Source organism: Strigops habroptila, chromosome 7 (genome assembly GCF_004027225.2).
Source record: "Strigops habroptila isolate Jane chromosome 7, bStrHab1.2.pri, whole genome shotgun sequence".
Taxonomy (NCBI): Eukaryota; Metazoa; Chordata; class Aves; order Psittaciformes; family Psittacidae; genus Strigops; species Strigops habroptila.
Genome location: NC_044283.2, coordinates 59525054 through 59549847, shown reverse-complemented (window position 1 = coordinate 59549847; position 24794 = coordinate 59525054). Strand labels below are relative to the sequence as shown.

Below are 24794 nucleotides of genomic sequence, written 5' to 3'. Positions count from 1 at the left end.
TGTGCCAAGCCAGCACCAGCTAGTTGAGCCCATGTGATAGTTTCTCCATTTGTTTTAAACTCTTTAATGAGAAAGCATGGTGTTTTTCATGTGCATTGGCTAGACAAGAGCTAGGCTCAGATTGAGCAGAAGGACATGCTGGGCCATTCTGCAGTGCCCTTGAAAACAGCAGGGTGCTACAAAGAGCTCATTGAGGACCACAGGCAAAATTTTGAGGCAGAGCTTTCTGGAGAGCCTTAGACAGCTTGTTAGCAGGATAAAATGTACTGTTTTCTTGTGGCTTTTGTGTCTTTTTTGTCTTTTGCAGAGATTTGTGAGTAGCTCTTGCAAAAACTCTGTTACGACATTGCATTAAGGAGTACAAGTCAGCGAAGAGAGCTTGTGGTTCGTTTCTCAAAGTAAAACCTGGTTTTGTATTCATGCAGCCAATTTCCATGTTCAGCTAAAAAGAAATTTAGCACTATGGAAAAGGTAGTGTACAATTAATACCTAGGGAGTCTTGGGAGCGTTGTTAGGATGTTGAGGGAACAAAAGATGTTACTGGACTGAGCTTTTCCCCGTACTACACCAGCTGCCATGAGAGAAGGCTGTTGCCTTAGGATGCAGTAGAGGACTGAGAGAAGGAATGAGGTAATCAAAGTGACTTGGGGTGAGTTTGTATGGACCTCATGGAGGGCATGGTAGAAGCAAGAGTGAGGGTGTTTGAGAGATGACTGAATGTCTGAGCAAGGAGTTGCTGGGAAGAGAAAGCCCTGTCCAAAAGACACTGTGGGAAAAGGAGTGGTGCAGCAAATCACTTGGTTGCAATTGTGGTGTTATGAATGCTGAAAAATTCCACTGAAACCTGACAGCGCCCCTGATGCACGTCCAGCCAGCAGTATCTGTGGAGGGCAACAGCAGGTATGTATTTCTGGAAAATAATGGCAATTGGTACAGGATTCCTATTAAAACTGTCAAGTTTTCTTTAGACGATTGGATAGCTTTGTTAATTGGGTAACTGCCACACTTCTCATTATGTGGTTTTGCTCAAACATCATCCTACCAAGCCCTGTAAAACTTCCTCAGCATCTCTTGGAAACCTCTGTCATCAGTATTTCAGTGAATTACAAAAGGATGTGTGAACTCTGGCAGTCATGGTATGGGCAGGTCAGCCACGGGAATGCACAGAGCTCGGTGTCAGCCCGGCTGCACCGTGGTCTCCAGTCTCCAGCTCAGTTCACCAGTGGGCAGCACTGCACAAAACCTAGATGAAATTCAGAGACGGGGAAGCCCTGTGCACAGCATGCCTGCCGTGTTCACACCTGCACCACAGTGCCCAGGAGCTTGTGCACATCTTTGTGCAAGAGCTTCCCCTTCGGAGGAGGCTCGGTATGAACTGAGCAAGACAAGCTCCGCCATGTGAACAGGAAGTGGCAGCAGGCTTGTGTCCAGCTGAAACACACGCACAGTGAGGAAGTGCCTGTTCCCGATGGCCCAGCTCATAGTGGGGCTGGAGGTGTAAGCAGTGCAAGTGTTACATTATGTGAGTGCAACCAATCTGCCACTGGGATTTCAGCAGCGTTTTGCCAGTTGCCCTAAAAATCATATATAGAAGAGAGAAATAGTTTCCTGGAGTCTCTTGTAGCTGGAATAGGTCCATGGCAGTGATGGCTTCAACATGGATTTTTGCACAGGTAACTGGACTGGTGGGGGGCAGAACTCTGGAGGTTTTGGTTTGCTACTCCCAGCAGAGACTGCATGAAGTTCTGTGATGCTGCTGCTCTCAAAGCAGAGCTTGAGGAATTGAGTGCAGCAGCTCTGCTCCCACCACGAGTAAGTCTTAGAGGAGGAGGAAGAACGTGGATCACCCAGAGACAGTTTTGTCCCTAGTAGGCAGAATGGCACCTTGAATATTATTCCTGTCCCGAGCCATGGGGGATCACCATTTTTCATTCCATCTCCAACACGCCACTTGGAAGTAACTGAACAGCCATAGCTTTGCGGGAAATAGTTGCCTTCCAACTCTATGGCTGCAACTGCTCTTCTGCATGGCAAAGTTTAGCAGCAGTTATGCCAAACTTCACTATTCCAGGTAAAGCACTGCCTACCACGGTAGCTTCCTTGCCATGGAAATGAACTAACCTAAGAATTCCATTCTGCTTGGTAGCATCAAATCCATGATTTGAGTAATCAGAGGAAACATCTGTGCTGTGGGCTGCAGGACAGCTCTGGGCACAGTTGAGTAGGTAACCTGATGAGGCCATGAAATGGGACCCGAAATGCTCGCCCTGCTGCAGCACACCCATATGCTGGTGCCTGGGGCTCCCGCCTGGAGAGGAGGGTGTAAGTGCTGCTGGGTGCAATAGCCTGGGCCCAGCCTCAGTGCTACCCTCTCACCTTTATGGACAACAGCCTCTCTGCTCAGTATCTACTACGTCACTTGTAAAACATGGGGCTTCGGGGGTGCAGTTTGATATTGTAGTTTCCCCCTCCAGGGGATCTAGACTAAACCAGCTTGTTTAGCTGTTTGATAAAACAGGAAGGAGTGGAGGTTAGAGCTTGTGTACAACTTGAGTGCCATTTTCTTTTCACATCTTTATTTTCCTTTTTAAGTAAAAGCTCTGCAAGCTTTCTTGCCTCCAGCTTTTTTAAAGCAGACCTGCTTTGGCGCAATCAAATTGCCAGCATGCACAATCCTCCCTAGCCACGTGCATCAGTCTTCTCCTGGCAAGAGCACTCACAGCACTAAGCCATCCAGCACCTCCAGGGTACATGCTGCAGTGTCCCCTACCACTTCTCCAGGCATCTTGAGCAACCCTCGCTCATCCTGACCTGCCACGCGAGTCTCATGAACTATGTATCTGCTTTGCAGGATTGCTGGATGGAACACAGGATCAGATGAGCTTCTTTGCCTTGCTCAGCCGCACTCTGATCAGGTGCTTTACAGTGACCCAACACATCATGTTTATCAACACTAGTTTTGCAAGCCAAATCAGGGGAAGACACCACATCATTGCCTTGCTTGTGCTGCCTAGATCTGGCTATCACTGAGCCTCTGTAAGGGACAGCCATCCTTGGAACAGCACTGAGTACTCATGACCCTGACTGACAGCTACCCAGGGGTGAGGGAAACAAATGTTTTCCCCTCACTCTCTTCAATCTGTGCCTTCCACAATGGTATTTCAAGTCCAGGTGTTTGGCATGGTTTGTTCTGATGTTTAAATAACATTGCGTTATTTCCTTTACTAAGATTGTGTAGTGATTGTTGACACACACCTCCCCATCAAATAAATGGTTTGTGAGAGTGGGGAAGAGGGGACTTTCTCCCAGGAGCTCCTGGAAGATTTTCTGTTCTAGAGCCAAGTGCCATAGCTTGGTGTTTTTGTTGCTGTCTCCTACTTTGCCATACTGGTTTAGGACTTGTTCCGAAATGCTTGTTATGTGGTACACACTTGCCGAGGGCAGACTCACTCCACCTAACTTTTTTATGTAGAGCACTGACCTGCATCTTAGCCTGTTCTCATCTGACTCAAAGAGGGAAGCAACACAAGCCTCACATTGCAAGTCAGAGGCTAATTGCTCAGCAATGAAGCCCGCAGTGCAGGTGATGCTCTGTACACGGAGGGATAGGTCTGTCAGTGCGTTACTCAGTGCAGAGCCGTGCAGGCCTTCGTGCACCAGAAGGCCTGCACAATAGGGGTACTCTGTTGCCAGTGTTCTCCCACGAGCTGGGTTATACTGAGCACAAATGCTGCCAAGGGTCAGATCTCTCCTGCGAGACTGAGCTATGTCCCAAGAGCTGGTACTGCCTGAGCTACTGCTGTGTGGTGAGCCTGGTGCCAGGTTGCAGCCAGCCAGCAGTTTGTGATAAGCAGCCTGGAACACGGTGCATGTGGGACTGCCACTGCCACACACTTGCTGGAGGGTCCTTAGAAACAGCTCCAGGGGGTCGAGGCTGAAGGCGTAAGCCAGGAGGTGGTGGGAAGGAGTGCCTTCTGGACACACATAGTTGGTGTAAAGCCACTTGAGGCTTTCCGCGTTGAGCAACAAACTCAGAAATCCTAGTTTCCTTTTGCTCTTAATAATGTATCTCCCCATAGAGTCCATTAAGGTGACAAAAAAGCTCTTGGCCTCATTAAAGAGGTGGGTTATTTTGGTATAATTTCCAGCTAGCAACGGCCCCTTCAGTCCCATTCTATAGGGACCTCTGCCATGAAATACATCATACAGATGGCTCATCAACCGCACAAACTTGACAGTACCGCTGCAGTTCTGGAATGAGGCCAGCCCCAGGTGCTGGAGGTGTTCCAGCGCGTCAGCAACACCCTCGCTGAACAACTGAGTAGCAAGGTTGACCTTCAGGTAGTAACTCCCCTTACTCCCAGGTCTGCCTGACTTGGGACTGCACGGCTCCAATACCCTCTGCTCCTGCAAAGCTGCCAGCTCCACCACGTGCTGCCACCGCACGGTGTCACCGGGCCACTCTATCTCCTGGAAGCACTGCAGAGCATTCCTTATCAGCTGGAGGGCATGGCAAACATCAAAGAAATATGTGATGCTGTGAGCGGAGCCGGGCGGATGCTGGAAAGTGCACTGAATCCTTTCAGCATCCATCCTGATCCCTAGAGCTCTGGCGGTCTCAGCACCGCGAGCAGTGGCGCCTGCTGTCACAGCCAGCACCCTGATGCCAATGTTGTTCAGTTTGTTGATGGCCTGGCGAAGCAGCTGAGCAAGCAAGTAGCCAGTCGTGCTGTTCACAAAGAAGTAGCCAAGTGGAGCTGCCCAGGGACTTGAGATGCCAACTGCCATGAGGATTATCGCTTCAGAGGCCAGGGGAGCTTCGTCAGCATCGAGGATGCCTGCGCCCAAGTCAACAAAGCCTGTCAGGTGCTGGGTCTGCGGGTCCCACTCCCGCTGTTTCTGCAGGGACATGTCTTGTACCATCAGCGCACAGTAGCAGTAGTCTTGTTCCCCTCTCTCCACCTTTTCCTGAAGGCAGAGAAAACTGTTGTTGCTGAAGCCTGCAGCAGCCTCATCAGCAGACAGCCAGCTGGAAAAAAAAGAGCAGGGTGCAATTAGGAGACGTGACCTGAGAAAACAGAAGCAACAGTCACCACCTTTTACCACTTAGGACATAGCCATGTCTGGAGCCACAGGCTAAGGCAGAGTATAAAGCAAGCAGCTCTGCCTTTCTTAATGCATAGTCTGAGTTTCTCTTCTCACACCCTAGTGATGGGAAGCAAATGTACTGACCGTGAAGGGAATTAACAAAGCAGCTTCCTGCCTTTCCAATGTATAGGAGATCAGACAAGGGAAAAAAATTAAACACAGAATTGCAAATCAGGCTGTGCAGGTGGCCAGCAACACCAGGCTGCTCTTCCCACCTGGTCTTCTACACACTGTGCATTGTAATCCAGTTTGGAAGATGTGAAAGCCTCGGCAGCCCATGTGGAATGCTATTCTCAATACACTCTCTGTCCACTATCTCCTGCCACCCCTTCGAGCAGATTCTTTGTAGGAAGCTATGTGAAATGCCCCAAGGCTGGTGTGGACAATGTGTGTATCTGATGAGCATCCACCAACTGCGCATGTGGAATGCTATTCTCAATACACTCTCTGTCCACTATCTCCTGCCACCCCTTCGAGCAGATTCTTTGTAGGAAGCTATGTGAAATGCCCCAAGGCTGGTGTGGACAATGTGTGTATCTGATGAGCATCCACCAACTGCGCTACAGGAGTTTGAGACTCAAAACCTGTACAGGGAGAGTTTCTCCACCTTTTGTTTTGTGTGTTGTTACAACTTCAGTCCCTGCTAATGGGTCTGATAGCACTCCAAGTAGTAAATTCTGAGCCTACATAACTGCTTGCACTGGGTTACACAACCGAGTTATGTGATACAGAAGTATCTCCCTTCTATAACTTTAAAACAGACACTTGTTGAGATTCACTAGCTTCCCAGAGTCCTTGTAGGGCAAGGTATAAAAAACCAAAGCTCTACTCTAACTGTCTTATGCAGTCTTTCACTTTTTCACATTCCCTTCTTGACTTCTCCCTTTTCCAGAAGACAATCCCAAAGCTTTCCATGTATAGTCCTATTGGTTTTGACTTACATTACTGACATTTATTCCTGCCCACATCTCCTCACCCAGTTTTGACTGTTGGTGGAGTACTACAGATGCTCCCTTCACCCTGGCTCCTGTGGTTTCCTTTTAGATGACCTTACTCATATTTTGCCCTTCCTTCATTATTCGGCTCACCTCTCCCTTCTCATAAGTCTGCGCTGCACATCACAGGGAAGAGCGTGTGCCAATGTGGTAAAGCACGTGTGCTTTTTTGTATTCCTCCTTCCTTCCCAGTGCACAGTAAAACACATACAGACCCTGCTGCAGCTGAGGCCCTAAAATATACCTTTTTTCGCACCCATACTCACCTAGGAATACTCAGCAAACTCCACACTTACTCTAAAATTGTTATTCTCACGCTGTGACCCACATGCGTGGACACATAGCAGCTCTCCAAGTTGAGAGGTATCAATATTTCTTGACGCTTGCTTCCCACTCTGCTGCTGTTACTAAAACAAAGCAGGGAAAAACTACTACGCCCTGTGCTAGATGTTTCCAGGACAGACCCGTTACACCTATTTCTACATGAGTACCTGCAAATGTATTCAGAATGAATGAATAAAAACTTGCTTTGTCAGACTGCAAGGATGAGGGAGAGGAAGAATCTTCCGCAGGTAGTTGTAAGCCTTAATATGGTAGAGGTGGAGAACACAAGCAAACTGCCTCATTTCTGGCGAGTATTCAGCCATCTGCCTCCAGCTGTGCAACTCACAAGGCAAATCTGCTTAAAAAAGACAAAGTCGGGTTTAGGGAAGCAAATAAATAGCTGATAACTTAAGAGGGATACATAATACAAACGTTGCAGAATACAAGACAACAGGGTGGCCTCTGGAACCAATCAGTCCTGAAGTCTAGTGTGAGGTGTATAGCTGAGCAGTATTATCACTGTGCTTCAACCCTTCCTAGGGATGGGCAGTGGCCAGGAAGAGTGTGTGCCCTACCATGCTGTCAAGGCCAAGACCCCAACACGTCTTTCCCTACCTAACGTTATTCCACAGTTTTGAGTCAAGACTGTCTTAGATGTGGGTACCGCTTAAAAACTGACATAACAGGAGACAAGCCATTTAACGTTTGATTTAACAGCCTTGGATACAGACCTGGGCACTGTAACCAGCCTCAAGTAATTGAATTTTACAGGGAGGTTTTAATTCTTTGCAGAATTCGTTGTTGCGTTCCTGACCCGCAAATCTCAAAGCCTTTACGCTACGGCTTTGGACTTAGAAGCCTAACAGTCAGGGGTTGCTTTTTGGACAACACCAATACCACAAAGTTAAAACACAAGACTGTGGCGGGGGGGTGCATGCCCTGCAGCACTCTGCCTTAGCAAACGCCCGCAGCAGTACCTGGAAACTGCGCCTGCAGCAAACTCACGGCTTCTTCAGAAAGATGCTGCTTTTCCACCAGCTCCCACAGGACGTTCAGCACCGTTCTGGCCGGGCGGGTGCGGGAGCATCTCCCGGCCGCAGGGAGCTGCTGCTGCTGCGGGCTTTTCAGCGGCGGTCGCGCCCCCCAGCTCCCCGCCTGCCGCCCCGTCAGGCTGTAGTTGTGGTCCCCGGCGGGGGGGCTGGGGAGAGGCTGCTTCAGCGCCCGGGCGGGGGCCTTGCTCCTCCGGCCGGCGCGCAGCGGCTCCTACCGGGGAAGGGAGAGGAGCGGTCACCGCGGCCGCGCTCGGGAAGGGGGGGAGCGCGGAGCGCGGTGGTTCCCCGCACGCACCGTGTGTGGGAAGCGGGAGGGCACGGCGCCCCGCCGCAGCTTCCGCCGCAGCCCGTAGCGCTCGAAGTCGGCTTCGGCGAAGTGCCGCGAGCAGAGGATGGCGCCGGGGCCGGGCCGCCAGGCCTGGCGGCTCTGCGGGTCCACGCGGTTCACGGCGCGGATCCACTCGCGGCGCTGCGCGGCGTCCACCGGGAACCTGCGGCAGACGGAGAGGGGGAGGCAGGGCCGAGGGCAGGCAGGGCCGGGGAAGCGGGGCACGGACAGGGCGCGGCCGCACTCACTGGTGGAAGGAGATGCCGCGCTCCCGGCTCCGCCCGTTGTCCCGGGCAGTGCAGCCCAGCGCCGAGCAGCTCCGCGTCATGGCCGCCGCCGCACGGCACCGACACCGCCCGCCCATTGGCTGCCGCCGCCGCCGCACGGCACCGACACCGCCCGCCCATTGGCTGCCGCCGCCCGCCCTCCGCCGCTTTCTCCTTTCCCATTACCCAGCGAGCTCCCCCGGCGGCCGCACGTCCGCCTCGGTGTGACGTCAGCGCGCAGTGAAGAGAACCGAGCCAACCGGTGGCGGCGACAGAGGAAAAAGCAGCCAATGGGAGCAGCGCCTCAATCGGTATATATAGCTGGGTTGGGAGGCGGGGGTCTCTTCTGTCGCCGAGTGCTCGGTGCGGTGGGGCTAGTCCCGCGGCTGCGCCATGCCCGGCGGCGGGGCCTCCGCGGCAGTGCCATGGCGGCGGGGCAGCGCCCGCCCCGGGCGCACCGTGCACCTCCTGAGCGGCGGCGGGGCCGTGCCGCTCCGGTTGCCGTGAGAGGTGGGTGAGGGGCGGCGCAAGCCGTGGGCCGCCAGCTCCAGTGTGTTAGTGCCGCTTCCCGGCCCCTGGAGGCGGGAGAGCCCCCCCTGCTCGTGGGTCTGGCCCCTGTCCGGTGATGAGCCTCACTGCTGTTCACATCATGACAGCGCCGTGATTACCGCTATGGAGCTGAGGACATCCGGCACCAGAGCCCCGCGCTGCAGGCGCTTTCCCCCGGCCCCTCTCCACCCGAGCGGGGCGGCCGCCCCTAACGCCTGTCTCCCTCTTCCCCAGGGCCGATCGCTGCTCCTGCCCCGAGAAACGCGGAGGAGAGCCCGAGGAAGGAGGCGGCTGCACACCAACACTATCCCGCCCCGCCGCCGCGCCCGCTTCCCGCCTAAGGGAAAGGTGGAGCCCTGCGCTCCGCCGCCCGGAAGGCGCGGGGCGCGCCCGGAAACCGGTGGCGGGTTAGAGGCGGTGCCGCGGCTGCCACGTTGGAGCGGGCCGGGGCCGGGTGAGCGCCGGGGACGCGGAGGTGAGGGGGGAACCCGCCTTTTCCACCTTTTCTCCTTCTGCTCCTGTCGGAAGCGGGGCGCCGGCGCCCGCGGACCGTGCGCGGTGTTTCCGAGGCGAGGGGGAGCCCCGGAGTGTTGAAATACCCCTGAATGAGACGGTGGAGGCTGTTGAACCGTTTTCCGTCCTCCAATCGGGCTGGCTGCTGAGGGCGTTTGGCGGCAAGGGTTTTCTCGAGGATGGGTTTGTTTCTGGGTTAAGGCTGAAAGCTGCTGCATGGTGCCCAATGTGTGCCTTGATGCTGCTAGAAGAGGGTTTTTTGGAACAGTTGAAGCTTCGCCCAGGTTTTTCTGTGTTACAGTCTGTTTAGCAACCATCGGTTTCCTCTGTGTGTCCATTGAGAATGATTGATCCCCTTCTCCCTGAGTGTGCTCTGGAGAGGATGGCTTTGGTGTCTGTGGGATATCCTTAGGAGAAGGAGCACCCTGGCTGCTTCTGCCAAGTCCTAATGCAGCTGCTGCATCTGTGGCACTGCAGTCTCCCCATGCTCCATTTAAGCATTATCTTTCTTCTCTTTATGTCTTAGTAAAATGAAGCTGAAGGAAATCGATCGCACTGCCATGCAGGCATGGAGTCCTGCACAGCAGCACCCCATTTACCTGGCCACAGGTGAGTTTCTGGGAAGCATCTGCTAGCAGGCCTTGGGCTGCAAGCGAGGGCTGCCATGAAGCGGTTGTGATTGAAAGCTGTAAGAGTTATTTCATGTCCTGAAGGCTGGAACAGGGTATATGGTGCAGTGCCTTTAGTGGAGTTATCCAGTTGTGCCATGCATGAAAGCATGCTTTGTGTTCTGCATGTGACAGCAAGCATCCTCTTCCATCTGCCGGGTAAGGCGACAGCAATCTTAATTGCTAGTTGTCCCTTGCTGCTTGTTTGTAAATTTGATCATTTTCTGTGCGTGTCAGAGAGGGAGAGGTGCTTGCCCAAAGCTTTTCCTGTTCATCCTGGTTAAGAAACCCCCAAAGGGGGAACCATGTGGAGGAGAGTTATGTAGAACTACATCTAAAAAACCAGAAACCTGACCCCATCCCAGGGTCTTTGTGCAAGCATGATGTTTTTATGCCCCTACTTGTGTTGCTTTTGCAGAGACTCTTTTGTGTGTCGTCACTTTCTCACTGTTAAGCACGCTTCTTTGCAGGTACATCAGCTCAGCAGCTGGATGCAACCTTCAGTACAAGTGCTTCTCTAGAAATCTTCGAGTTGGACTTATCAGACCCTTCACTGGACATGAAGTCCTGTGCCACCTTCTCCTCCTCTCACAGGTCAGCAGCGGGGTTGTAGGGAAAAAGTAATGGCTGTGGAACTGTCATACGTGGTGTGTGTGGAAAGGCCACTTCATGAGGTTTATCTGCAGTTTTAAGGAGAGGAGCAGTTCAGTGCTGAAGGAGAAGTCATGTGGATGCCATAGCTGTTGTGGAGCAGCTTGGGCTCTGAGGAGTTGCAAGCAGCTCATGCTCTGACATAAACCTAAACAATCTGACACTGGTAGGTTTGGATACGTATGCAGACTGTTTACTGGGACTCTCCAGAGGACAGAGGGAAATGTGAAGCTATGAAAACGCAGTCACAACTTTTCACATTGCCCCGTCCTGTTTGTGTTTTAGATATTTCAGGGAGATTCCTGTAAACCGAGTCATGTTGTATGTGTAGTATAATACATTACCCCACAGCTGGGAAGCCAAGTTCCTGACTGCAACTCGACTTAGCTCTTAATTCCTTACCATGCTCTTGTCCAAGAAATATTAGTGTCACAGCGTCCAATTCCCATCTCCCCAGCACTTGCAGCAGCTCTCTGGTGGCTGGTCCAGTGGGTGCTGCTGGTTGTGGGTGAGCTGAAACACTGTAGCTGGGAGTGCAGGATGTTTCTGTGGGTAGAGAAGGAGGTGAAAATTTTCATTGCTTTTGGATTGGGTCCATGACTTTCTCATACTAGTTATAGTGTCAGCATACCCACTCTTGCATCTGGTGACCTGAAACAACATGGCTGGAGGTGCAGACAATTACAGCATTTTGCCATTATGTTCAAGTGAGAATTTGACATTTCTAGAGAAGCAATTGCCATCTCCCCCATCTCTGACAGGAGTAGAAATTAATTAGACGTGAGCCTTCATTATTTATTCTAAAGCTGTAACTTCAAGACCTAAGGACCTACAATTGTTTTCTAAAATTCTGGACCAGATGCAGTTTGCTGCGTTTCTAGAGTGTTGCCCATAAAACCTTGAGAGTGGTTGAAATTGTGTGCCTTTGCATGCAGTAAGATCGTGACTCTGCTTAGGGATGCTCTCTGATGTGGCTAAATAACGGTTGCGGTAGCTTTTGCAGGAGGAAGCACAAGGCATTGAGCTGCTGGCTTTGTGCCCTGTCAGTTTTGGCTTTTTAACTTTTTCTCTGTGGTTGTCTGCATTTTAGTACTTGGAGCTTGTGCAAAACAGCCACAGTCTATGTTTAATGCCCTGCACTGTGAGCAAAGCTGATGTTAACACATCCTGAGATGCAGGGGGAGGTGTTTGATCTTTGTGATTTTAAATTTCCTTGTTCTACCTTGTTTTAACTGACTGCATTTTTCCAGCCCCACCGTGTGACATTTGCTTAGAGGATTTCAAAACCCACTCCTTATATACCCAGGATGCAGTGCTCCTTTGCAAGTACTTCCCTTGCAGAGCAACACAGGAGTTTGACTTTGTCCCAGAAAACCTTACAAAGGAGGTCAATTTATTTATTTGTTTAAATTAAAGATGACAAGAAGTGCCCCAGATAGCTTTATTTTGGCTTGCAGTAAATGAAAATGTCCAGATGATTAAACCCACAATAGATAAATCCTGCAACAAGCTTTGTTACTTGTTCTCCAAGGAAAGTAAGGTGTAATACTAGTGCCCAGGCAGCCCTGCTGCTCACTCTGTTTCTCATAACCTTAGTTGGGTGCAGAAGGATAAAATTGTACGCAGGGGAAGGGTCTGTCTGGTGTCACAGACCAACTTCCGTTTGTAGCATTGCTCTTTGGTGAACCCCCACTGTGATCTGAACACTGCACTAGGGAGACTAAGCTCTTGGCTGTTACGGTATTTCTCACCCAGCATATGCTTTTTGCCTAGCTTTTTGCAGTATGTATCACGATGAAGTTGCTGTGATTTAAAGAAATTACTTGAAAGTTGTCCAGAGATAACAAAAGGAGTTAATAACAACACAGTGAATGCTAACTCCTTGCCACCTTCTAGTCTGTGGTGTTTTGCTTTGTGCTTGGCTAAGAGCTGATTATGTGACAGCATGTCATTTTATGTAAAGCAGTTCATCCTTCACATGGCTGAATATCCAGGAATGCTGTTTTCTTATGCAGCAAGTTCATTGAGTTGAAGAAAATGTGGGTATTTGCAGCTGGACACAGTGGTGTGAAAATACTTAATTTCTGGAAGTATGTTTAATTCCTCTTGATTTAGCCTGGAAAATAGGTTGTGGTCCAAGAGACAGGTGTGTCTGATGCAAATAAACTGCTTGCTGAGCTTTCAGTACAGCAGGTGAAACACACATTAAGAAGCACAGATATGGAAAAGGATTTGCAATGTTTATAGTTCCACCTTTTTCCTCTCTTTGTGAGAGCCGCTCACAAATAGCAGAGGTTTCCATCCAGGCTGTGTTTTGAGGGGCTTATAGCCCTTTGATTACCTCTATTGTTTCGCAAAGCTGAGCGCAAAATCACAGTGCAGTTGGGAGCAATTACCTGATTTTGCAGCCAAGAGATAAGAGGTGTTGTCAGTTACCAGGTTATTGGTTGTGCATGTCATGACCCTGTGTCTTGATAACAAGCAGAATTGGGACATATGGCCTTTCTGATAGAAAGTGTTTAAAGAACAGAGACTCATCCTTAAGGAGAAATGCCCGTAGTGCTTTGCTCTGATGTGTCTGCTCTGTCTGTTAGTAGCAGCCTGGAGGTTTTAGCTGGTGAGCAAAATGGGGTGCATCAGCATATGTGGAGCTGGTGGTGGGTAGTTGTAGACTCTGAGACCTCTGTGTCTTACAGGTACCACAAGCTGATCTGGGGGCCGCATAACATGACCTCAGGTGAGACAGTCTCCGGAGTCCTGATTGCCGGGGGTGAGAATGGAAATGTCATTCTGTACGACCCAGCCAGAATCATAGCTGGAGACACTGAAGTAATAATTGCCCAGAAAGACAAGCACACAGGACCTGTAAGGGCACTTGATGTCAACATGTTCCAGGTTGGTTTTCTGCTGTTCTTCATCACATACCATCATAGATGAATGACTTATCTTAACTTGTAACCTCAAATGTTTCTCTCCTTTTCCCCTCCCTGAAAAGCATGAACTGAATTTGGTGTTTGAGTGTCTGTATTTAGTAGGTAAAACCTCTCCTGTTACTGGTGTTTCAGGATGGGAAATGAAAGAGCTGAAGATGTCAGGTTCATTCCTTCCCCTTGTCAGCTTCACTGTCAATTTAGTGGGTCTTTAGCTCAGCTTATGTGTAAGGTAGGGGTTGTCTTCTCTTGGTGTTTTTAGCCAGTCTCCTTTTTTTTTGCTTCCATGTGCCAATATTGCTCTCAACACATGGGAGGTATTTACATGCACTCACTCGTGTTTCTGGTGACATCAGATTTTTGTGTCTCTCCTTTGGGTAGGGCCCATCTTCAAGGCCTGTAAGTACTGCTACTTGTAAAGAGGAGACAGACCAGGAAATATGGCACTGTGTCCTCTTTAGCAGAAGAGCTCTCAAAACCAACAAGCTGTCCTCCATCACTAATGAGTGCTTGTTTACTTCTAGATACATTGGGTTGTTTTTCCATTATCCCCACCAGCTGTGCAAGAATTCAATTTAATTCGTTTCCTAAATAGCACTTCTGTCCCTGCACACTTGCTTTCAGCAAGGGCGCCCCGTGTTTATTGTGTCCTCTCTGAATCAATTCCTTTCCCTTTTTGCCTGTTACAAAGTGAGGACTCCCTCGGGATGTGATCAAAGGGCTCTCAATGCCCTTTGGCTCCTGTCACCCCGCCTGGACTTTTGCATCCCAGATGCAGGATTGCTCTGAATGATTGCACTCACTGTTGGAGGGGTGCTGTCCACTGCTGGAGGCACAAATGCTACACTCCTTCCAGCCTCACCCACATGTTATGGTCTGCTTGGAGTAAAGCTGTGTGGAGCTCTCTGGTAGCTGCAGCACTGTTTCCTCATCTGCCCCCTCCCAGAAGTGTCACTGCTTTCCACTTACCTGTCAGTGTTTGCCATGCAGTACAAGGAGCACTCCACAAAACAGGAATTTTGGTCTTGGCATGCCAGTCTAGTGCAGTGTATGGATTTTTTTATTTACTCAGCTTTACCTGCAATCTCAGACTTGCTTTTTTCACAGAGCTTATGCTCTGTGAGCCAAAAGCTGTATCCTGAGCCAACAGAAGAAGCTGGCACAGTCCTGAGGATCTGGTGCCTCCTAGCAGCTAAGACTGTGAAAGCGGATGCTGAAAATAATCTTAACATCTATTAATGTGTCTTACAGACTAATCTGGTGGCCTCTGGTGCTAATGAGTCTGAAATCTATATCTGGGACTTGAACAATTTTGCCACACCAATGACGCCAGGAGCGAAGACACAGGTACCAGATTTGCATTTGTTAAATACTGCAGAGCAGACTAATGGAAAATATGCGTGTCACTTAAGTTAGAGCTCATTGAAACCTACAGTTTTAAAGCTGTCTCAGGTAGGGGGGAGCTTTCCGAAATCCAACTTTGGGTAGAAGTTAATTATAGTTGACCATGAGCTACATTTCTGGCAACGTTGGGTACAGACCTTAAGGGGTGGTACAACAGATCTCTCCTGTTCCTGCATGTTGTTCTCCAGCGGCTTCTCTAAGGCCAACAAAAATAGGCCTTCTGTTGGTACTTAAATTTTGTAATGTGCTTATTAGACTGTGGAGTTTAAGATACTTGTCTCCTTGTGACATGCCTGTGACTCAAAGCATGTTTCACTGCATGCATGGATCTGAAGGTCAAGAAGGTTCAGATTGAGGAAAATAGGAGGAAGACAAAAAACAGCTACTGAGAAGTTGGAAGATGAGGGAGTGTTTAATTGCTATACTTAAGGGACAGTGTTCAGCCTGTGTCTCTTAATAGCAGGTCTAAGGGAAACAATAGCCTATTGTACTTTGTGCCTTGTAAAGGCAATAGAAGAATGGGAGTAGGTTGTTTCAATGCATGTGTGTTTCTGTAGCTGTTAAAAAATGGCACAAGCAGTTTGTGGTTACTGGAAGATGGATTTATTACCGCACGATAATTTGGAGACAGCAAAGTGGGGAAATGGGATGAGAAGTAATCTTCAGTTTAAAGATTTTTACTTTAAACTCCGTGGGTTTGGATACTTTGTTTAGTCTGAGTCGTTTATTAGCATGTGGGCATTTTGGAGGATGCTCACCTCAGCTAAACATCCCTGTATAGGATTTTTTAATGTCTTATAGTAATTTTTTAGGTTAGGAAATCTTTTAGTCCGTATGCATAATGACAGCTGGAAATAATAGTGCAACAAGGGCTGGGTTAACATTGCTTTTAATTCTTGAAGTAAAAATAAGCAGTTAGGGGGAAGAATAACAAAAATAAATGTGATTGCTTGGAGGAATTTTGTGGCGGTTTTTAAGTCAAATCCTAATACAAGGCAAAAGGGCAATTCATATATCCGGATATACTTCCATGGAGTAATTTGCTGGTCTTCAAGGCAGTTGTGCTTAGTCTTCTTCGAATGACTAATGTGTCATATTGTAAAGCCGAAAATGCAGCTATTAGAGAAATACTAGCAGCTTATAAATTAGGGTTTTCAGGTGTTCTTCTATAGCGTGTGTACATAGAAAACCAGAACACATGCAGTACCTGGGATGAGTCTCAGTGCAGAGTTGTCATTTAGCAAGTCGTGAAAATAACAGGCTTTGAGTCTTGCATTTGAAGAGGTTGTGACAGGCTGTTCTGTGTGTGCACAGCCTCTCGAGGACATCAGCTGCATTGCCTGGAACAGGCAAGTCCAGCACATCCTGGCATCCGCCAGCCCTAGTGGCCGAGCTACCGTGTGGGATCTCAGGAAGAACGAACCCATCATCAAAGTCAGTGACCACAGTAACCGGGTGAGTTGGCTCTCGCACAGCTGCATGGGTGCTTTTGGGGAGGTGTGGCATGTGGGGACAGGTCATAGCATCCCTTCTTGCATCACCTAGAGATATTGGTGCCTGGCCCGGTTTTGTATAATGTAATAAGTATCTAATGATTTCTTTTAAAAGGCTGTGGGTATGCAGAGGGTTTGTCAGCAATTTAAACAAAAATAGGCAAATGCAGATTGAAGCGAGGCACTTCGATTTCCTGTTGGAGCAATTCCAACAGGAGAATGGATTTGGAGAATGCCATTACTGTTCTGTTTGGGGTTACCACGGAAAGATTTTTATTCAGCTAGTCAGAAATGACATGTTTTGTGTGCTGGAGAGGTGAGGTTGCAGCTGATGTGCTCTGGGTAAGCACATTTAGTTTTGCAGAGCAGGTGATGTCATGATTTAGTGCTTGGGCAGCGAGTGCTTTCTCCTTAGCCTCACGGGTGGTCTGAGCACAAGGGCTGAGCCCTGACAAGACACTAATGGAGCTGGGGCCTGTGCATCTGCTGGTCTAGATGCAGAAATGAAAGCAGGCTGCAGCCGAGCTTGGAGAGGGCAAGGTCTGTGGCCACAGAGGAGCGTTGCCATTGAGCAGGTTACAGGGGACTGCTCTGCCTCGTATAGTATAACCATCATGCATGCTCCTCAGGCAGTGTAAACATAAAAAAGATCCTGATGAACTTGTGGAGAGTGACAGATTTGTATAATTCTGTATATTTTTAAATGGAATATTGCTGTAACAAACTCGGAAGATGTAGCAAGAGTTCAAAATGGAACTTAAAAATGGGTGCTCCTGAAGTAGCTGCTTGGTCACTGCACTCATACTCTGATAAGCTGTGTAACTCAATGTTGTATGTATTTGTTGCCTAACATAACAGTAGTACAGTAGGCTGTTGTCGTGGTTTGAGCCCAGCCGGTAACTCAGAGCCACGCAGCTGCTCGCTCACTCCCCACCTTCCTTCTCCCCCCACTCCTGGAGGGATGGGGAGGAGAATTGGAAGAATGTAACTCCCACGGGTTGAGACAAGAGCAGTCCCGCAACTGAGGTATAATACAAAACCACTACTGCTACCACCAATGATAATAATGATTAGTGAAATAACAAGGGGAGAGGATACAATTGCTCACCACCCGCCGACCAATACCCAGCCCGACCCGAGCAGCGATCTGGGCCTTCCGGGTAACTCCCCCCGGTTTATGTACTGGGCATGACGTGCTGTGGTATGGAATACCCCTTTGGCCAGTTTGGGTCAGGTGTCCTGTCTCTGCTTCCTCCCGGCTTCCCCTCCTCCCTGGCAGCGCATGAGACTGAGAGAGTCCTTGGCTGGAGTAAGCATTACTTAGCAACAACTAAAACCATCGGTGTTATCAGCGTTGTTCCCAGGCTGAAAGTCAAAAACACAGCACTGCACCAGCTACTAAGCAGGAGAAAAATGACTGCTATAGCTGAACCCAGGACATCTGTCTTCATCATATGGTTGTATTCTAGTGATACAATATTCACATGACAATAACCTCTGCCTACTGATGGCGTTTATTAAAATATCCATAAAAATATTAGAGGAAAAGGTTTGTACAGAAGCTTGTGTGGGTTTCTTACATTGAAACAGGACTGTGTACAAGAAAGCACAAAGTCACTTCTTTGAGAGGACCTTGGGAAATTAACTGGAAATCTCCTCACCCATGAAAACAAGGAGAGTATCATAAGATACATGCAATCAGAAGTCATGCCCAGCAGCAGCTGCAAATTCCTTTGTTTTACCATGCACGTGGACATATCTAGACTAGTTGTCTTTTGTCCTTTAGTGCTGCTTAGTTATTTTATGCTGTGGCACAATGTTGTCCCTCAGATGCACTGCTCAGGCCTGGCATGGCACCCTGATGTTGCTACCCAGATGGTTTTGGCTTCGGAGGATGACAGGATGCCTGTGATTCAGATGTGGGACCTAAGATTTGCCTCCTCACCACTTCGTGTTCTAGAAAGCCATTCAAGGTAATGAGGCTTATGTAGCCTGCTGCTTCATGGTGTTTGGTGATTGCATACCATTTGTACATCTCGCTTCTTGCTCAGTCCCCTGTGAAGACTCACTTGGAGGCAGTGATTCCAGCAGCAGCAGTGTTACATGCTGGCTTGCAGACTAGCCACTTCTGTGTCCTGAAAGGCTTTCCTTTTGGGGGCCTGCTGGTTTAGTTAAGGGAAAAGGCCCCAGAATACAAAAAACCACCATCCTGCTGAAACACTGAAGTTGCTAGTTTGTTTCTAAATGCCTTAAATTTAGGTAAAAAGAAAGATTTTGTTCAATCCTTGTCCCTCATCAATTGTTAGTGAAACTTTCTTTGTTGCCCCAAACCATCACTTGATTTAAGGAGAGAGAGCAGCAATAGGAGGTTCTGCTAACTTGAATCTCCTGCTAACAAAAAGAAGCTGACAACCTTTGTACTCACCGACCTTACCTGCAAGTTTACATGCTGTATGTTGACAGTACTGAAGGCAAACAAACCATTTTGTTACACTGATGTCCGGGTTCTCCTGTATGACTGTTGCATTTAATTTTCGGATTCAATGGCTGCACCTTTCTGCCTCTTTATGCAGAAAATAGAAAGCGTCTATTTCAATAAATAAAGTTCTGATAACACTAAAGAACTTGACTTGTAAAAGGAGTGAGTGGGAGGGTATATTGAGGTGAAATGCTCAGCTAATGTAGAAACTTCACTTATAAATACACTTTATTTATCACCATTTTGTGTTTACATTAAACTTTTTCTGGTTGTAACTTTTCACGCAGGGGTATACTGGCCATTGCTTGGAGTATGGCAGATTCGGAGCTGCTGCTTAGCTGTGGGAAGGATGCTAAAATTCTCTGCTCCAATCCTAACACAGGCGAGGTATTGTACACACCATTAGAAAAAATCATTGTTCAGAGGTAGCATGCGCAAAGTAGCGTTGGTGTGCTTACTTTCCTAGGAGTGATGCTTCTGTGGGATGTTTCTCCATATCCTGTACCTGTGCTTGGTATATGTGCCTGGTGGTGCAGGATTCCTTCCTCGTATTCCAATATTACATATTTGTCCTTACTGCTTCTCTCCTAAGTAGTAAGGTCATTGTAAGGCATAGAAATGGCCCCACTTACACTAAGTGTTTGCTTCATACTCTTGGTTTGGGCCTGATGTGGCTGGTTTACTGTTGCAATTGCCTTTTTCCTCCTGTGAGTGTAAGAACTTCTATCCAGACCAGAGGGATTTTATAGTACAGTAGTGGCAGATCGGTGAAAGCCACTTCAGTGTGTTCCCACCCTGCCATTTTGGGCCTGGGGATACCTTTCAAAAGGGATGCAGACAACTTGAGTGTTTGCCCCTTGAGGCTTTCGGGCACAGTGGAGGGCACCTTGCCCACAGGGGGCAATAATCCTGGGGGACAGAATGAGAAGTGTTTCTAAACTTCAGGCATAGGGCCAAAAGTGAAAAAGCTGTGGGGTGGTAAATGAGTTATCGGAGCTGGATCCTCTGCTATTGGGAAGGCTTTACAAGCGGATGACTCATGCTGCATGTTTTGGTTAAAAATAAAAACCAGTTTCCTGGGACACAGCAGGGCAGTTAGCATTTTGCTCGTTCTCCTAGTTTATGATTAAATGTCTGCTGCATTGGTGGGCTTGTCTGTTCCAGTGCAGCAGAGGCTGTCTGCCCAGAGTGCAAGTTTTAACTTTGCCAATTTCCTGCAAAAACAGACTTACTTTGGAGCCTGGACATGTCTCTCTGTAGTGTGTAGAGATACCCAGACTAGCTCTGAACAAGCTAGCTTGAGTATCAGCAGCAGTTCACAGATTGCAGTGGGACAACACAGACATACCCTGCCTGCATAGTTTGTCCTGTGTGGATTAAACAGAAGATTTAATGGGAGAAGAAGGGAATTAAGTAGTGGTGTGTTATAACTTCCTGTTTGGCAGGTGTCATGGTTTGCCCACTGTTAGGGTATACAGTGATGTGGAGGCTGCTGGGAGCAAGAAGAGCAGACCAGTCTCAGGGCAGGCAGAAGACTTGTTGCTGTTGGACATGGTGCTCCATAAAAGCCTTGGTTTGTTGGACTTGTTTTTGCTGCCCAGGTGCTGTATGAGTTGCCCACGAACACACAGTGGTGCTTTGATATCCAGTGGTGTCCCAGGAACCCCGCTGTCTTGTCTGCGGCTTCTTTCGATGGACGGATCAGCATTTACTCCATCATGGGAGGCAGCACAGATGGCTTGAGGCAGAAGCAAGTTGACCAGGTACTGAGATATATTTAGCTAAGAATATGGATGGAAAGAGTAGGGAGCAAAACACGGGCTTGTGGGGAGTATTCTGTGGCTGTCTGCAGCCCTGCTTGCTGGAGCACCAATCCAGTGCAAATACTTATGTTTAGTTTATTGGAGATATGTCACTTGGGATTTTTTTCCCCCTTTTGTTATTGAAGCTTTCATCATCTTTTGGGAACCTCGATCCGTTTGGTACGGGACAGCCGCTCCCACCCTTGCAGCTTCCCCAGCAGGCGGCCCCAAAGAGTGTTGTTCTGCCCCTAAAGAAACCACCCAAATGGATCCGGCGTCCCGTGGGAGCGTCGTTTTCGGTAAGCAGGAGACAAAGCTGGGCATGGTTGGCCAGGCAGGGAGAGAGGTGGTGGTGGCACCTGCAAAGCACTTTAGGAAGCAGGGAGTTCAACAATGTGCTCCACCTTGGGAGAAATTCTCTTCTTGTTTGTTGTGAGGGAATGTGTTTGTGGCACCTTCCAGACTGGGCCCTTGAGACAGCAATCCAGCAAAAGTGTGACAAACATGCTTGGGGAAAAAGAAATGACGTGGTGTTGTATTGCCAGCAGGCACTTGTTTCTGGTTTGGAATTAGGGCTATTAGGGCTCTGCTTTTATTTATGTGCAGTGCTTGCTTTGGAGTTAACAAATATACATTGGGAAGGGAGAACAGGACCAAACTGAGCAAGTATCTGAGGCTTGAGTGGAGTTTGAAGCTATTTTGTGAGTCAGTGTGGTGGAGAATACTCAGGTTAGCTCAGATCAAGGTAGCAGGAGTCCCCGTAGCAGCAAACAGCTGAGCTCCTCCGTAGCTGGTTGATTTGCACAGGAGCCAAATGAGTGGCAAGTGGCTGTTTTTTGTGAGAGCAAAGTCATCTGCTCTTTGGCTCCACCTCTGGCTTATTTTCTAGACCCACAGACCATTTCTTATGGACCTCCAGAAGATTTTAGCCTGTCCACTGGAAATGGATTTCTTTGACAAAATACTTTTCAATTTTCAGCATCCTGTGTCTGCTTATTCACAATCTGATGCACAAACTAAATGCAGTTTTCTTCCATCAAAGAGAAATGATGTTGATTAGCCGCTGACTGATGTGTCATTTTGTAATGGTGCTTATTCCCTTATTTATCCTGGTTTTCCAGGAGCTAGCTGTTAGTCTTTTTTGTGGCTAAGCTTTTCACGCTGTCGAGTTTGTCATTTATTGGACTGGCCTGTGTAAATTAATTTTGAGTTATAGAATGAATTAATACTATAAGCCCCTTCTGATATTTTTTTTTCTTCTGTTGATTTTACTTCTCTCCAAATGGTGACACAACTTACTGCCCATCTCTAAGTAGGCTTTTAACTGGTGAACTCTTGAGTGTATACTTAATCATAGAATGGTTAGGGTTAGAAAGGACCTTAAGATCATCTAGTTCCAACCCCTCTGTATTTCACATACTGCATGTGTGCCTCAATTCCAGTTTGGAGGCAAGCTGGTTACATTTGAGAATGCCAAGACTCAGCAGCAGCCAGGCGTCGAGCAGCAGCAGCAGCGTCACCATGTCTACGTGAGCCAGGTTGTTACAGAGAAGGAGTTCCTGGCCCGCTCGAACCAGCTGCAGGAGGCTGTGCAGTGTGAAGGCTTTGTCAGCTACTGCCAGAAGAAAATAGATATGGCCCAGGCTGACTTTGAGAAGAACGTGTGGGCCTTCTTAAAGGTAAGAGGTTCAGGAGTTCCCCACTGGAAAGCCAGTGCAGAAGTGGTTCCTTCTGCTCAATACAATGTTTTAGCAGAAGAGAGGCTGGGAACCAGAAGTGTAGGCTGTGGGAATAGTGCCCATAAACCTTGTAATTGGAAGTGGCCCATCAGAGGAGAGAGGGTCCTCAGGGTCAGGGCTATTTATGGGGTTCATGAGAAATCTTGACAGAAGCCAAGGAGTGAGGGAAGGTATCCTGTGGTTTTTGACATCCCCCATCACTACATCTTTGTACAGGGAGCTGGTGAGAAGGGATAAAACTTCGGGACAGCTTTAGATGTGCTTTTCACTGTGCACTGTGGATGTTTAGAAGTTTTGAAGTGAAGCAGATAAAGCAGATTGTTTACCTGCAATAACTGGATTGAACCCTTTCCTACCTGCTTGGGTGCCAAAGTCACTGAAGACCTTTTCAGTTCTCTCTATTATACTGTCTCCACAGTCATTAGCTCTCACTGGGTAATTTGTGCCAGTCAAATAAAGAGCCAGTGAGGGAGGAAATGGAAAAATTGTGAATTGCAATATATTCTTTAACTTTTTTTTTTTTTTTTAAAGGTGAACTTTGAAGAAGATTCACGTGTTAAATATCTTGAGCTCTTGGGATACAGGAAAGATGATCTAAGGAAGAAAGTAAGTGTGCCTGGAAGCTGTGCTTGTGGTAAATGCATTACTAATGGATATATCCACAGAGTACAGCCTAAAATGTTGGTGTATGGTTGAAGTACTCATTTACTTGAGACTGGAAAAGTAATTACCAGTATATCCACAGACTATTCAATATAATAAACACTTTTATACAACATCATCTTCAGCATTTCCCATCAGATGGTAGTTGGCAGTGCTGCAGCTCTCCTATTAGCCATAATACAACTGTTAACCATGGTGCTGAAGCCTCTGTTTGAGCATGGCTGACTTGAGTAGTTCTGTTATTTAAGGAATTCCTTTGTTCCTTAGGACGCTAGAAATCTTCTTCTGCTCTTTAAACTTTATCTAGATAAGCCACTTGTGAGTAACTTCAGAATTCTTACAGCAAGCAGTTTGTTTGGTTGGGATTTTCTTATTAGCTATGTACTCTTGCAGTGTGGATGTTTAATGACAATTTCAAAGCAGGCAACAGACTTCAGAGGCATGTCTGCATTTGACTGTCCAGTGTTGATCTGAAGTTCTCACCCATCAACAAGCTTTGATATTTGCTGGTTCAGGATATTCATGTAATTTTGCTGTGTGTCATCTTTCTACTGTGGCATCATCAAAACTGATTTGGGTTTAGCCTTTCTGGTTGAAGAACATGCTAGCAGTTTTCAGGGTTTCCTTAACTACCTTGGGGAACCTAGAATAGTCCTTTTTTTGTGTGGGACACCATTCATTTGGGGGGGGGGGAACCCAAACATTTGGAAAAGCAAAATTTGAATTATCAGGAAGCAACTTGCACATCTGAAGTCTAGAGCTTTGGTCCAAGTTAGAAGAAGATTCTTACCTCAGAGTTACAGGGGGATACCTGTGCGTTTTGTTGCTCTGACTCTTTATTGCTTTCCATGCTGTACTTATGAACTGCCTAGTATTTCTTCAGTTCTGATTCAGGGAATTTGAATGTTAGACTCATTTTCACTGTATTAAACTGTTTTATTTTCAAAGGCTGGCTTTGTAGAAATTGTTTTTATTGTTTTGCATTAAACGTCCTCCAGGGCAAACTTACAGAAAAAAAAAACCCTGTGGTTTTGCTAACAGACCGTCCTCAGGTTCTAGAGTTTTGTTGCAAGACTCAAAGGCAAGCACAGCAAGGGCAATCCTGCTTTTGAAAAGCAGATCTCAGTTAGAAAGTCCAGTTGAAATTTAGTGGTGGTCCTGCAGAGCTGCTTCATGGAGCCCACTGCTACTCTTGTCTGGGTTTGATACGCCTTGTGCATGGGGAGAAGCTGGGAAAATCATAGAATCATAGAGTGGTGTTTGGGTTGGAAAGGACCTTAAGATCATCTAGTTCCAACCCCCTGCCATGGGCAGGGACACCTTGCACTAGACCAGGTTGCTCAAAGCCCTATCCAGCCTGGCCTTGAACGGTGCCAGGGATGGGGCATTTACCACTTCTTTGGGCAAAAATGCTGGACCTACCCCATTATATCAGTATTTGAGGAACAGATGAGGGGAGCTGCAAGGCTGTGTTTTCATGTAGCTGTTTCTCAACAAATAATTCAATGTTGAAGTTTAATCCATGTTTTTAGTGTCAAGAAACAATACAGGACAGCTTGTCTGAAAATTTGGTACCCAAAGGATAAACTCACTAAACCACAACTAAATCAGAACCAGGCTACAAGGGTAAAATAAACCCTGAAATACTAAAAGCAGTAGATAACATGAGCAGCATTAGGAAACCCAGGCTCCCAGATGCCAAACTAATGTATTTTCTGCATGTATTCTGAACTCCATACATTAAATTGGTGGTTTTGAGGGCCCTGTTTGAATCTGGAGTCATGATTTGC

At 47.8% G+C, this 24794-nt stretch overlaps 2 protein-coding genes across 15 annotated transcripts in view; one reads left to right on the top strand and one right to left on the bottom strand.

Annotated features, from left to right (window-relative positions):
* Positions 1-2554: 2554 nt before the first annotated feature.
* Positions 2555-8907, bottom strand: THAP9 (THAP domain containing 9). Its single transcript, XM_030491334.1, has 5 exons — positions 8096-8907; positions 7815-8010; positions 7445-7730; positions 6672-6822; positions 2555-5029 (listed from the first exon to the last, which is right to left on the bottom strand). Exons 1-5 carry the CDS (start codon positions 8209-8211, stop codon positions 3073-3075), a joined length of 2706 nt encoding a protein of 901 aa, XP_030347194.1. The 5' UTR covers positions 8212-8907; the 3' UTR covers positions 2555-3072.
* Positions 8450-24794, top strand: part of SEC31A (SEC31 homolog A, COPII coat complex component) — a 43388-nt gene continuing 27043 nt past the window's right edge. For 8 of the 14 annotated variants that reach the window (XM_030491332.1, XM_030491331.1, XM_030491330.1 and 5 more), the window contains exons 1-13: positions 8455-8623; positions 8897-9137; positions 9702-9784; positions 10314-10437; positions 13191-13389; positions 14676-14771; positions 16143-16283; positions 18152-18294; positions 19088-19187; positions 20402-20563; positions 20749-20901; positions 22045-22281; positions 22873-22947. In XM_030491332.1, coding sequence (XP_030347192.1) covers positions 9706-9784; positions 10314-10437; positions 13191-13389; positions 14676-14771; positions 16143-16283; positions 18152-18294; positions 19088-19187; positions 20402-20563; positions 20749-20901; positions 22045-22281; positions 22873-22947 — 1509 coding nt within the window. In that variant the 5' untranslated portion in view covers positions 8455-8623; positions 8897-9137; positions 9702-9705. Of the gene's footprint in view, positions 8624-8896; positions 9138-9701; positions 9785-10313; positions 10438-13190; positions 13390-14675; positions 14772-16142; positions 16284-18151; positions 18295-19087; positions 19188-20401; positions 20564-20748; positions 20902-22044; positions 22282-22872; positions 22948-24794 lie in introns of those variants that run through there. The other 6 variants (XM_030491333.2, XM_030491329.2, XM_030491328.2 and 3 more) reach the window with 3 other exon arrangements.

What these genes read in the sequence shown, in the direction of transcription:
- THAP9 (XM_030491334.1), bottom strand. Translation starts at nt 8,211, where the DNA reads ATGGGCGGGCGGTGTCGGTGCCGTGCGGCGGCGGCCATGACGCGGAGC. An exon ending in CGCGGCATCTCCTTCCACCA is followed by an intron (nt 8,011 to 8,095) that starts GTGAGTGCGGCC and finishes CGTCTGCCGCAG; the next exon opens with GTTCCCGGTGGACGCCGCGC. An exon ending in CATCCTTGCAGTCTGACAAA is followed by an intron (nt 5,030 to 6,671) that starts GCAAGTTTTTAT and finishes TTTTTTTTCCAG; the next exon opens with CTGGCTGTCTGCTGATGAGG.